This window comes from Danio rerio, chromosome 9 (genome assembly GCF_052040795.2).
Source record: "Danio rerio strain M-AB ecotype USA chromosome 9, GRCz13ab, whole genome shotgun sequence".
NCBI classification, from domain to species: domain Eukaryota; kingdom Metazoa; phylum Chordata; class Actinopteri; order Cypriniformes; family Danionidae; genus Danio; species Danio rerio.
Genome location: NC_141029.1, coordinates 30,787,984 through 30,802,572, shown reverse-complemented (window position 1 = coordinate 30,802,572; position 14,589 = coordinate 30,787,984). Strand labels below are relative to the sequence as shown.

Sequence of the window (14,589 nt, the reverse complement as noted above, 5' to 3'; positions counted from 1 at the left end):
AAAGGAAACCCAAATAGCTTTGGAAAAAGTGGTTGTAGTGCTCAGCATATATAAGTGCACCCCTCACAAATCTCTCTTTTAAATTCATATTTTTAATAGGAAGCTATACAATATTATGTTTGTGCATATACATTAGATTAGTCAGTACTGAAGACAAATCTGGAGCTTATCTAACAAAATAACTTAAGATAACAGTCCAAAAACTGGTACACCCAAATTATATGTTATAGAAACATATAAAATACAAATCAAGAGAACCAAGAACATGTTGAAATTTTGTAGTTTTTTTTTTTTTTTTGCAATATCTTGCTTGAATTTAATTGTATTATCTTTCAATTTCTAAATATGTTTGGTGACTAAAGATTATTTTAATAAATAAATCTGTTTTATAAATCTGTTTTGTTGATATGCACCAATATATTCACTGAGAAATGGATACAAATATTCATTTTCAAAATGAGGTGTACTCAATTATGCTGAGCACTATGTATGCGTGTGTCAAAACCCAGTCAATGATGGTTTGACCCTCTGCCATCACACTCGGCCATTCTTCCTTGACTGACTGACTGACACGTCTAACATCTACTTGTGTTCTTCTGCCTCCTCAGAGCCAGTTCAAGTTTGTGTGCGAGGCCATACTGAAAGTTTACGAGGAGGGCCTGGTCAAACCGCTCAAGTCCATTCTGTACGAATCCAACTAATGCCCTGCCAGCTTTCCCCTCCAAAATCATGCTGAAATTCACTGACAGGACCTTGTCCTCCTCTGTGACGGAGTGATGGACAAGAGTCAGAAGCCAGGAACACAGGACATAAACCAAGCACTGCTGCACTTTAGGCCGGCAAAGGGACTTTATGCCAGGCTTCAATGAGAGGAGGAAGAACGGACAGAACAAAATGGTGAAATAGGTACTTGTCGGGACTGGAGTGTTCAGGGTTTTGACAAATACATGTTAATAAAAATGAATATAGTAGATTGCTGGTGCCATATGTAAGTGTGTAAGGGCAGGCCCGTGAATGAATGAGTGTTTTTATATGTGGTCACCTATTATTTGAGACAAACACCACCCATGAAATGATTCACACCCTGGCCTGTGCTGCAGATGAACATTTGTGTTTTTTTATTAAGAGTATTTATTTAGTTTTAATTTTTGAGCCCTGCTCCTTCAGCGTAACTACTTACCCATCAAACTGGTGTTTCATGATGATTTTGTTTGGTTTGTTTTCTTTCAACTGTTTTATTTATATTGCTGTCAAACTTCAGTGCTATCAACAGAGACTGAAGCGCTTTGCATAACAGATTCAATGCAAAATATCAGTTCAGTCTCTTAAAGGATTCATCTAAAAATGAAAGTATTGTGATTTATTTACTCATCTGTATGTCTGTCCAAACCCATATGATGTTCTTTTGTCGATTGAACATAAAAGGAGATGTTTTGAAAAATGTTAATTCTGCTCATTTGCATTCAGTGAAAGCCTGCAACTTAATAGCAACATACCTTACTACACTTTTTTAAAGCCAAACAATAGCTTTGAGTGAGAAAAAGACTGACATTGAATTTTAATTACTGGAAATATTCCTCCCATTTGCTTATAAAATGTAAGAAACTGTGTGTAAAATATAAATTCAAAGCCACAAACTCGACATTAAATTTAAATATGGAATATAATTGTTTCAAAAACAGATATTAGATCAGTCCAAATGCAGACGTTCCCCTAAAAATGAACTCTGCGAGCCTTTAAAATGAGTTAAAGGGTGTTAATGTCCTCTGTAGGTGATGTAATGTTTATATGTTGCAAATTAGAACTGCTTCTTGTGTTGTTTTAAATGAATGTTACACACCTCAGTGTGGCAAAAGCATTAGTGTGTTGGAGTTCATGGTTGACCTGTTTGTTTCTTACAGCAGACTGCGCATTGCAGAATATCCCCCTAACATTAGCACGTGGAGAGTGTGTCCAGTATGTGTTATTACTGTATGTTTCTGCCGTCTGTATGTGTGTGTTTTTTTTTTAAATAATGGCCTGGTTTAACACATCTGGTTCATTCATCTGATTATATTTCATTTATTTAATTGAGCCCTAGTTTTTCGATCACATGTTTAGAATCCATTGAATCCAGCATTTGCATCTATTTTGACAAAATAACATTGGTTTCTCGTGATAAGATGTTGCTGTTTTAAGACATTTTAATCATAACGCTCTCGAATGAAATGTGTGATGCATTGTCCGGTTTAACAGGTTATCTCTAGTTACATGCAGAGCTGAATTTGTCCATACATGTAGTTTTTCTAAGGTACTATCTATTTTTACAGTCAGTCATTTGTCATTTTTGTTGTGATCACACTTGCTGGAGAACCTTGGTTTTAGGACCAAATAATGTGTTTCTATGCTCAACATGTTACAGGTTACACCAAAAGACATTCAATACAGGATTACAACATGCAATTTGGGAGAAAATACAGGCCCTCTACCTTGTGGGAAAGACAGCACTTTTTCAACAAAAGATGTACAACTGTAGACTGGTGTTAACGTTTTATTTGCTGAAAATAACAGGAAGGTCAAGTTTGTGCCACTTGTCCATTTTTATGAAAATATTATAGTGTACATACAAGGTTGTATATTAAAAAGAAACTCTTTTAAATAAAAATAAGTTGTGTGATATGGGTTGGTTTGTGTAAGGATGTGTTGAGATTTGTGTGCATGGTTACATTGAGTGATTTAATTACTTCCTTCAAGATCTTGACACGATCTTTTGTGAGGATACAGCAGTTTGACGTCTTCAGTTACCAGTTGGTGGTGCTGTTGGAAAAAAATATATGCTGCACACCTTTACCTGACTGAGCTATGTTGTAACTAGAAAGTTTGTTTATTTGTTTAGTTGAGTCTTGAGTTTAGATTTACACTTGCTTTTTTATTATTTGACATGTTTTAAATATACATACAACAACCATTTGCTGTTAAAAGTTTTTTTCATTTTGAAATGCCTGCAAATTATATTTTAGTTTTAGGGTTTGTTGATTTTAAGTAAACATTTTCAAACTGGTTTAAGCTTTTGAGACTAATCAATACCTACATTCAATATTTAAATGTTATAATACTTAGTTATAAAATTGACATGATTCTGAATGATTAATTTCTTATATCACTAACAACATCAAAGAAGGTAGAATTGGTAATGCAAATAAATACCATAGTGTGTTAATTTGGTCATCCATTGAGCAACTCCAGCATTATGAATGTGACATTTGCAGTAAAAACTCAAAACGTCAGTTCACATAAAAAGTATATGTTAACATTATATTGAACAATTTGTTTATATTTTCCAGAACAACTGACCACAGAGTTATAAGATCAGAAAAATATCAATCTGTAAACATGTTCTTTAAATAAGGAAAATAAACATGCGTTGTGGATGTGACCAAAAAAAGTTTGCAGTATACAACATAAAATTTCTGTGAATTGAACTGCACAAGCCAAAAGTGATACTGACAATCAAAAGGATAAGAGTTGGTTCTCTGTAGAAAAAACATGATTGATTTTATTTAATATTTTACATATATGAGGAAAAAAAGTGTCATGGATGACTTCTCTCCGTTATGGATGTGTCGGATCATGTGAAATTGGCACTTGTGTGACTTTGATAAATCAAATATAATAGCTCGAAAACACTGACAGAAACATTTTTGAGTATTTCTAAAGTACTGTGAAATACTTGCTTTCATAAAAAACTGAAAGGGTTTCAATATTTTAGAAAACTTAATTCATTTCATGGCAAGGTTGACATTTGCATGGAATTGCTCCATTACCATTTCATTAAGATTGCGTTCAGAAGTTTATTTTGATTTCTGTCACTCATTTTGTATTTACTGTCTATGAAACTGGATTGAGATGTCAAACTGGATTCTTCATGATATTTATTTGGTAACTTTTTTTATTTGGCCTTTCAGACATACACGCCTTGGGTGATTACAGTTTAAAAAAAACACACACTATTTATTTATTTTCTTACATTTCGTTGTAAGAACGTACTTAATGTAAGCATTGAAAGCATCCAGTCCATTCTCACCTCGCACCGGCCCTTTAAATGTAAATCCACTTTTGGGGATTTACGTGACGTCATTTCCTGAGGGAAAACAGCCACCCCACTATCTTTCGGACAGGGAGAATATCTGTTACACTCGTCTCAAACAAAAATACGGCGACTGAAGCACGCTGCGGCGTAGAAGATGGAGATTTCTAAACACAAAGTGTTTTACTGACAAAAGCCGCTGCTTGAGGAGCGTTTGACCGGCGGGATATTCGTCAATCTGCAGTGAGTGTCGCTTTTGTCTCTGGGCTGAAGATCAACAAGTGGATTCGCACAGTGCGCGCGAGGACGGCTCGAGTCGGTCATCACTGAGGTGGACGCGCTTTATCTCGGGACAAAATTTGATTTATCTCTGGTCGTGGTTGTATTATGATTTCTGGCTCCTCGTATCATTAAATAACTACCCGATGTATTGCTCCGCCATTGAATATAAGTTATACGTAGTTTATTCTTGAGCTAACAGGTGTCAGTGGAGTTCAGTCAGTAAGCGCGTGATCGTGAGAAGAATGAAACCGTTTAGATTTTGCGCGTTCACGCCTGACAACAGCGTTATGACTTTTGTACGATGTTTTCAGATTATTTGCCGTTTTTTGTTTATTGATTTGATGTATTTTCAATTAATATAACTTGTTAACAATAATTTGCAACAAAACACAACGAAACGCTAACGTTACATGTTTACCTGAGGCGTAGTACAGTAACACGTCATAGTAAGTTAACTTATTTAAGCAGAAAGAAAACATAAAGGTAACTTTCTTAAATATTAACGTTGCAGTTTGTTAAACTATATTAATAGTTATAGATTTAGACAATTTTTCCCGCATAAAATTGTTTTATAGAATTTGGACCAAAATGTTGTTAGGAGGACATTCATGTTTTGACTTTGACTGATGTTTTTTCTTGTTTTTCTTGTCTTATTTCAGATGTCATTTACATAATAGTAGCTAGAATTGTTTAACAAAAACTTAGGTAAATGTTCAAAAAAGGTGCCAGTCTGTGCTTTTATTATGACATGACTATATGGCAAGACAGCACAAATAAACTAGTTAAAGGAGTAGTTTACCTCAAGGTGAAAATGTTCTTCAAGACTATTAGGAGTTTATTTTTTTCTGTTGAACACAAAGGCCTTCATTCTGAAGAATTTTTTTTAAACTTGGGCCATTGACAGTAGTGTGGAGGGAAAAAGCTATGAAAGTCAATGACAACCAGTTTCAAACATTCTTCAAAATAAAATCTTTTTTGTTTAACATAAAAAGAAATTTAAACAGTTTAGGGGTGAGAAAATGACAACATCACTTTCGCTTTAAGTTATACTATCCATTTAAATGGATATGGATATGATCTTTGTTTCAGACTGGACTAACAGATCTTCCTAAACATGTTGAGCTTCCTACGCCGGACTCTGGGCAGGCGGTCCATCCGCAAACATGCTGAGAAAGCTCGACTCAGGGAAGCCCAGCGAGCCACAACACACATCCCAGCTGCTGGAGATGCCAAGTCCATCATCACCTGTCGAGTGTCTTTGTTAGACGGCACAGATGTCAGTGTTGACCTGCCGGTGAGTTGAATAAACTTTCTTCATAACCAAATCTGCTTGTTCAGCGTCTTGTCAGTTGTTGTTGTGGTTGAATTGTGAAAAAAATCTAAATGCGTTTCACAAAGATGATCTCAACTGAAGTTCAAGGCTGAATCCCAGACATCAGCTTTCAGCCTGTGCTCGGACAGAAACTTGTCCTTGCCTACCGAGTCACATGGATACTCTATTAGGGCAGAGAGAATGCTCTCCATTGTGTTCTTATTACATAATCCTGGGAGAAAACCTGAGCATGCAGTGAGTGAGTGAGTGGTGGTGACTAGAGGTGTAATTAATTGGCATATGTAACTTGCTCAGTTTGAAAAGGCTTTGTCAATTTTAACTACCTTGACTTAAACTGATCAGATTGGGAAATCATAAGAAGCTGTCATGATCAAAACATATGAGTCAGACATTCAAATGAAACCTGTTTTTGCTATAACACATGTACATTATTATTTATTTCTTTACCATTTTACAACCTCAGTCTAAGTTGTACTAGGGCTGCACCTAGGGCCGGAAAATACTGCAAACAAAATATCACGATATCATGTTTCATATCATTTGGTATCAATCATTATTGCATTTTTACAGTACATTTAGGAATATTATGATTTTTTAAATTAACTTTCTTTTAATATAACCACCTTATTTTAATTGACCAACATTACTACTTTAATTTACAACATTACTAGTTTATCTACATTACACAACTTTAACACATAAGTGTTTAAAGAGAGTCTCAAACTTGATAATTGTAATGTTACAATGTGTGTGCAATGGTAAAGTGTGAACGCTGAACAAAGCAAACTTTAAGATGTCAACAATAATGATACAGTAAATTTTAAACTCTGTAAACAAAGCTAACTATGAAAATCGCATCTGAGCTTTCAAGTAAAGTATCCAGCCATCAATACTTTACTTTTTGGGTTTATGGGTAAACTTTGCAATTACCCGACAATCGTGTGTGTGTGTTTTTTTTTTTTAACTCCTACTCAACTGTGATCCTGATTTTACGTTGCAGATCCTGCGATGTGACTTGTGGATGTGCACATTGCGATATCGATGCTGAAATTATATTGTGCAGCCCTAATTTGTACCATTAAACAGCCTGTGTTTTGCTGCCATGGCTTTAATACAAACACCATCTTTGCATGTGAAGGGAGGACACAATGTTTTTAATTCTTTCTTTTCTTTTTGCCGTTTTTTTTCCTGCCAGTGGGTTTATAGTTTATAGTTCTTAAGTAGTTATAAGTTTATAGTTCTTAAGCTACACAATTCATTTTTACAAGCGTTTTGTCCTTTTGTGTCTAGTAAAGGGTCTTTTCACATAATTCTGAAAATGATTTGGTCATAATTTGCATTTCTTTTTGCTGTAAACTCTTTAATAATTAAAAGCACTAAACAACTTGCATAATATTTGATAATGTAAGTAATGTGCTTAAATTAGCTTCATTTTATTAGCTGTACATACACTTTTTATTTTTTTCGAATGTTATGATGATATGTCATGATTGTCATCATACATCATATGATATGTCATGATAATGTCATGATTGATGCATGAAATATTTTTCCCACAATTAAAACTACACTACAGAGATTTACACTAGGCAATCTTAGTTTTATAGAGCTTTGCAGAAGTCTTAATGATTTTTATTGTAAGAATTTTGGCCATGTACTTTCCAGAGTTAAAGCTCACAACATTCAATCGGCCTGTCAACATAACTTGTGTCCTGACAGTTACTTGTCAAACAAATAAACAAATAAATTGCAGTTATTCATTAATTTATATAAAGTATAATCCATAAAAAAATACATTTGTTTGTTATTTTTTAATTTAAGTAGTAACCATAATAAAATGAGCGTCTCTTTGTCTTTTGTGATCAACAGTGTGAAATTGTAAGAATTAGAGTCGTTTGCATGACATAAACATTAACAGAATGTTTCAAGTTGAGCATTTTTTGACCATTACATGTTGTAATCCCTCACTGTCACTGATGCATTTAAATTTCCCCCAAAATCCCATTTTTTGGGATCAGTATTACATCAGTGAATGTTGTTGCCGATGCGAGTGCATCGGTAGAGCAGCAAAGGATGAATGAAATTTTGGAAGCAAATCGAGATGCATCGGTTTTTGCGAGATGCATCGGTTTTTCCAAGATACAACTTATATTTTTAATATAGAATGTATTTTTTATTTATTAACAAGTGTTGTCTACCTGTTTTTGGCACATAAATTACATAAAGTACATACATAAAGTATGCCTTAAGCAACGGACTTGCGGATGTGTACACTTACACTACAACTCAGTATATCAGGTGTGCGGATGAAGCTAGTGGTGCGCCCTCAGAAAGCGCGAGAAGCAAAACAAACTTTTTATTCCCCACTGAGTTCTAAATCTAAAGTATGGCAACATTATGGATTTAAGGATGAACGACTTGACAGGACAGATGCAATTTGCAAAATGTGCCGCGCATCTGTAAAATACACAGGCAGTACGACTAATCTGAAATCTCACTTGAAGCGGCGCCTCGGTGTTGTTGTGGAAGCATCTTCCAGTGTTTCTGCATCCCCGGCTTCGTGCACTGCTTCAACTGTAGCTACCAGCTCCAAAAGTGGTGAGAAAAGCATTGCAAGTTTTTTTCCATGCGCAACAGTTTTGTGCGCTCTACGCCAATAACGGATGTTGCTGCATTGTTCATCTGCAAAGACATTCAGCCTAGTGTCACGGAGAACGAAGGTTTTAAACACCTCCTCCTGTTAATTTTTATTTATTTATATTTTTATTAGCCTGTTGTTTACAGTGACAGTGATGTTTCAAAGCAGTATAACACTGCTAGTTCACCACCTTAAGTTTTGAATATTCAGTGTCAAAATATCTTTGTAAAACTTGTTTTCATAGTTGAAAAGTTATATCACAATTCTTGTTGTGCAATGGTAAACCTTTATGTTGAAAGAGTGCAAATATATATATATATATATATATATATATATATATATATATATATATATATATATATATATATATATATATATATATATATTGCACTTATACATTCTGTTTATCTTGAAAATACTTAAATAATACGTGTAATATGTTCTAAAATGGCCCTCTACTGTAAACTGACACTCTGGCTCTGAGAGAAGAGCCAGTTTGTAAAAAAAAGTCTTGGTTTTGCTTTGTTAATAAATAATCAAACTCATTCAATGGCACAGCATCCTCTTTCACATAATCTCATAAACTTGATCTAATTAGTTAGTGCTGAATTATCGCATTGTATCATGATATGGGTGTGAATCGTATTGTGTTGCATCGCAATATGTCACAAATGTATCGCTAATATATCGGATCATATTCTTTGTATCGAGATGTGTATCGGATCGGCATTATAGCTTAGATGCCCAACCCTAGTGTAAACCCTCTTCAAAGTCCATCGGTTGGTTGGTTTGCTTCTTTAGCTAGACGTTAGAAATGATGGGTGTGAATATAAAAAAAAAACAGTTATACCAATTTTTAATTTAAAAAAAAGTGCTGTTTTTATCTATTATTCAGGACGTTATTCCATTATTACTTGAAATTTGACTTTTAAAAATTCAGTCTTCTCTCAAGCTGAGTTTTCAGAGATCTGACCCATATGTGTGTCATTCTGTTTACTGATTAACCATAATACCGTCATGCCTCTTGTAGCGTTGCACTGTGCGGACAGTGAATGACTTGATCGCCTCAGCTTCTTAATGCCTCTGTTTACGCTGTGCTGCTTGAGCCTTTGGCAGGAATATTCCTGACCTCCACATGAATGTGTGGGTCTGTTAGCTTTGATGTATCACTGTGTCATTGCACCTTCTCCTCTTAACTTCTAATTTAGGTTTATTATTCACAGTGGTAGATTAATCCAGTTTTGTTTTGATGCTGGTAATTGGCACATGTATATGTCACTAGTCTTGTATAGAGAGTATAGCAAATTATTCCTTATTTGTTGCTTTGTATTGTTGTGATCTTCAGTAGGTCATCATAAGCGGATAAATACAAAAATCTTCATATTCATAAATTAAACCAGAATATGTTAATTTACCTGCTTTGTCAACACTGCTACTTGTTTTTAAAACAAACAAACAAACAAACAAACAAACAAACAAAAAAGCTATATAATATATTTAATGGTCAGTTTTAGTATTCAAAGCTTGAAATTATGGGAGGCACCTCTGGTTCAACCTTACTAAAATATATGAAACAATTTTCAATGTGACTGAATAAATTGTATGTTATATTTGACCCTTTAGGGGAGTAATTTAATACTAATATAAGGCCTTAATGTAGCATATGTATTAACAAGAATACCTGTGACAATCTCTTTTTAGATCACTAACTGTGCCTTTGTATTTTGCTCTATTGATAAGAAAAGGGCAAGAGACACGGCAGAGTTATTGCCTTTTTTGTGTGTGTTTGTTTGTGTTTTTTTAATCTCCAAATTTACTGGCATCAGTTGTTTTTTACACAACTGCAAGCTTTTTTAACTAATCCCTATTAGCTGTTTTTACTGGACTATTTGTAAATCTGTGAAATGCACTATTTGTGACACAATGAGGTAAATTAGTTCAATCAGTGTTCCAACTGATCTTAAAGTTTTAAACAACATTTATATTGTAATGAATAGGGGTGTAACGATACACTCAGCTCACGATACGATGTGTATCATGATATAATGTTCACGATTCGATATGTATCACGATATTTGGAATAAAAATTGAAAATTAAACTGAAATGCAAATTTTACCAAGTAAACTATTTTTTATGTATTTCTTTTGTTTTAACTTGTTAAACTGAACCTTCTTTTAGAAAATATATTATACAGGCCTGTCTCTGGAAAATAAAACAATTTAAAAACTTCTTAAAAAATATTATTGAAATGACAGAGACAAAATTAAGGAACAATTTAAGTAAAGGTGCAAAAAAAATAAGCTTTCTATTCAATTGAATTTAACAGTAAGAGCTTAAGGCTTTGCTTGGTCACTTGCGTTTTTTGTGTGTGCAAAAAAATCCACATTTCCAGGTAATCAACAGTTCTATAAGATAATCCTGAACTTATGTGTATCTGTCTGAGAGGTTTTTATGGACGGCTGTCTTCATGTTGGGCATGATGAGTGACAGGGTGGCCGTCTTTTCATTACACAGGACAGTCGTGGCTCTTTTCAGCAGTTTAGGCAGGTTTACTATTTCTTCGGCAACGCTGATGTCGGCGCTATCAAGTGTATCATGTTGACGTGCATTTTTGTGTACCTCTGTACTCAAAAGGGTTAATGCTCATCGTAATCATAACTCTAAAATGCGATATGATTGTTTAAATAATGTGTACGTTTTCAGTTTCATTTCCACTGCTAAGTGCTGTTCATACTTCCCACACGGGCTCCTGAAAGATCACTCTGTTCCACAAACTGAATGTTGTTTACTACTTTATTAGTCACAACCTGCAGGTTCTGTTCACAGAAGCAGACGCGCGCGTATGGCAAGCCGTTTTAGCATTTAAACCTTTGTTCTGACTATCCATAAATATATTTAATTCATTTTTAATTCATTTTAAAGATATCTCTAATTATATTTTGACTAGTCGAATTATAATTATGACTAGTCAAAATATAATTAGAGATATCTCTAAATATATTTATGGATAGTCAGATCAAAGGTTTAAATGCTAAAACGGCTTGCCATACGCGCGCGTCTATCATAGTCCGCCATCTGTAGTAACAGCTCATGTCATGTGTGATTTTGCGGCCGCCAATACATCATTATATGAAGACAGAATATTTTAGGGTGAATTGTACCTTATAAATACAGTATGTGACCCTTTCAACACCATTAGGAGGTATCCATGTCGCTGTGCAAAGTATGTAAATCACTGTGAAGACTTCAAAACTTAGGATGTTTGACCCAGTATGCGTGTCAAAAAGCGGACGAGTCTAAAGCAATAACTGTACCGAAATGTTGCCAGACGTCTGATTTTGAGAGGATGGGCCATCCTCTATTTCAGCTCCTCTCATCTTGGTCTGCTAACATTTCTGCTGCTGCAATCTGAACTCACGTGCGACAACAGGTGGAACGTAGCTCACGTGCAAACAGCTCAACTAATAAGAGAAAAAGGACGTCATATCGTAATCAAATCGTCATAACGCCACAATGCATATCGAGACATTTTTGCATCGCAATAAATCGTACAACGATAAATCGTTACACCCCTAGTAATGAATAATAAAGTAATTTTTAACATGTACATATGCTGCTGAAAGTCGTACTCATCTCCACTTCATGTTATTCATATTTAAACATTTTGCTGTGATGGTTAAGGAGTTAAGGCTGCTTGTTTGTTTTAATGATTATCATTATAACATTGTTAAAGCAAACGCGTTAGCAACTTTATATGGCAGTTGATAGCTTTACAGTTTAACAGATCATTTAACAGTTACTCCCATAATTTGCTCAAAGTATAATGGGGTGTGGCGAGGCAGTGGCACAGTAGGTAGGTAGTGCTGTCGCCTCACAGCAAGAAGGTTGCTGGTTCGAACCTCGGTTTAGTGGAGTTAGCTTGTTCTCCCTGCCTTCGCATGGGTTTCCTCCTGGTGCTCCGGTTTCCCCCCACAGTCCAAAGACTTGTGGTACAGGTGAATTGGGTAGGCTAAATTGTCCGTAGAGTGTGAATGTGTGTGTGGATGTTTCCCAGAGATGGGTTGCGGCTGGAAGAGCATCTGCTGCGTAAAACTTGCTGGATAAGTTGGCGGTTCATTCCGCTGTGGCGACCCCGGATTAATAAAGGGACTAAGCCGACAAGAAAATGAATGAATGAATAATGGGGTGTAGCAGAAAGATGTAGAAGTACAGTAAGAGGGTAGAATATTCTATAATGCAATGCACAATTATTATTACTACAATTATTTATTCCACCAGTGTGCTTAATTGCTTAATTAATTAATCTGAACTTACTTTAGTTTAGACCAATCAAAAAGTAACTGATCAATTTTTTTAAAAATGTCTTTAAATAAAATGAATCAGTGTTTGGTATGTTTTTGCTGCATATCGCAAACTATGTGAAATACTTTTTTACAGCAAGGAAAACATGTCTGTTTAAGCATATCATATTTAGAGACTTGAATTGTAGACTTGCATCCAGAAATTGCATGTTTGTATGTCTGGCATCATATATTAGCAGTTCCTTGTTGTAATAAGTTAGCTGTTTACCGTGGCCTCTGAGTTTTGTTCTTCTGGTTTGATAAACATCAGTGGTGTCTCTGGGCTGGTCACTGTAGATTACCAATGGCCTGTTTGAGGTTTGGCAAGGAAACAATTAATGGTTTGCTAGAAGATCTTTATCTGCCATGATTTTTTTTTTTTGTTTTTTGTATAGCTGCCACCGTTTTGCTGTTGTTCTAAAGATTAACTTAGATCTGTCATCACAGGAAATGATGATTATTCACTAGTGCTGACTGAAAAGTTGGAGTTCCATAATCAAGAGTAAACAGTCCCCCGACAGTCCCCCAAAGATGAACGGGGGTCAGTTCTTCATACATGGATTACTCGATTAGCTGCATTTAGTTATTGACGATTTGACATGATACAAGATTGTTCATTCTTCAAAACTTATTCGAGAGTTGTTGTCATTGCAACTGTTCTGGTAGACTTAAACCTGCTCGGGAGCAGGCTTATTTCAAACAAGATTAAATCGGGTAATACTGAAAGCATGTACCGAATGGTAATATTTTCTTACAGCAGTAGTTATATGCACTTGGGAAAATAGTAAATAGTTTTAAATAAAGTATATATACATTTTTATTATTTAAAAAAAAAATATAAATATTATTAAGATTATGCAAACTGCACTCTGAAACTAAAAAAATCTACTTAGTACAATTTGTGTATGATAGATATGTGCAATATTCTTAGTTTTTTGTTTTTAAAAAATAATAATTTATGCAATCATGCACTTGACATTGACAGCTAAAATGACCGTGATTTGATGCCTCGTAAAAGTTGCAGAAACCTTTTCCGATATTAAAATGTTTTTTTGATGAAAAATTAATTTAAACAGCCAGATATTCCTTAGGCTAAATAGGCCTAGGCTACTAGAACATCTGCCCCAGATGTCAGTCTTCCCAACTTTTTAAATTAAGTAAAAAAATTCTATGTATTTAATTTAATTTAATTTAATTTAATTTAATCAACAAGTTGATCCAAAATTTCAACTTTTGCAGTGTAATATCCGGAAATATAGATCAAACTTGACCAGTAAACTTGGTTACATAATAAATCTTTATGAAACAAGTGATGATGATGGTAATTATTATTTTTTATTTTATTTTTTATTATTTATTTTAAATCCAGCTTTTAGTCAAAGGTCACGTCAGAACACAGAATTTCTGCTTTTATTGTGTTTATCCTAAGTTAAGTTCTGGAATAATAAAAGATCTATTTTTTTTCAGAATATTGACACAACTGACTGATCCTTAAAAAAAGTGAACTATCTTTGATAAATATAATATAACATATCATTATAAAAAATATATATTTATAAAAATGCATATAACCTTTTATTTATTTATTTATTTTATTTTTTTACTATAACTTGTTTTGTTTTTAAGAACTCCTGTTCACACACATTAAGCACTAAAGTGCAGAAAGCCACCCACCACACTTTTCTAGACCAAAGAAAGACAACAAACCCGTTGTATAGGCTAGTACTATGCTGCTGAGAAAGAAGGGATAAGAATATATTTACAGTTCGTACACAGCACAAACATGCAATGACCATCTGGTGCATCTCCAAGGAAAAGCCTTTCAAGCAGTCGCCCCGGATACCCATAAATGCTGAATTGCTGTTTCAGTGCCCAGCATGGAGGTGGAGGATTCAAGTTCACTTAATTTCCTGCCATGACATGTATGTT

At 34.5% G+C, this 14,589-nt stretch overlaps 2 protein-coding genes across 52 annotated transcripts in view; both read left to right on the top strand.

Annotated features, from left to right (window-relative positions):
* Positions 1-2,644, top strand: part of ptpn4a (protein tyrosine phosphatase non-receptor type 4a) — an 89,336-nt gene extending 86,692 nt beyond the window's left edge. The window contains exon 27 of one of the 2 annotated variants that reach the window (XM_087266145.1): positions 609-2,644. In XM_087266145.1, coding sequence (XP_087122271.1) covers positions 609-701 — 93 coding nt within the window. In that variant the 3' untranslated portion in view covers positions 702-2,644. The remainder of the gene's footprint in view (positions 1-608) is intronic. The other variant, NM_001007200.1, reaches the window with a different exon arrangement.
* Positions 2,645-4,105: 1,461 nt separating this feature from the next.
* The window catches only part of epb41l5 (erythrocyte membrane protein band 4.1 like 5), a 68,687-nt gene continuing 58,203 nt past the window's right edge, over positions 4,106-14,589 (top strand). For 26 of the 50 annotated variants that reach the window (XR_015498775.1, XR_015498772.1, XR_015498771.1 and 23 more), the window contains exons 1-2: positions 4,106-4,309; positions 5,438-5,642. Coding sequence is in view for 45 of the 50 variants with exons in the window: in XM_087266158.1 (XP_087122284.1) it covers positions 5,463-5,642 (180 nt within the window). In the remaining 5 variants the exon portion in view is untranslated. 50 annotated transcript variants of the gene reach the window in all.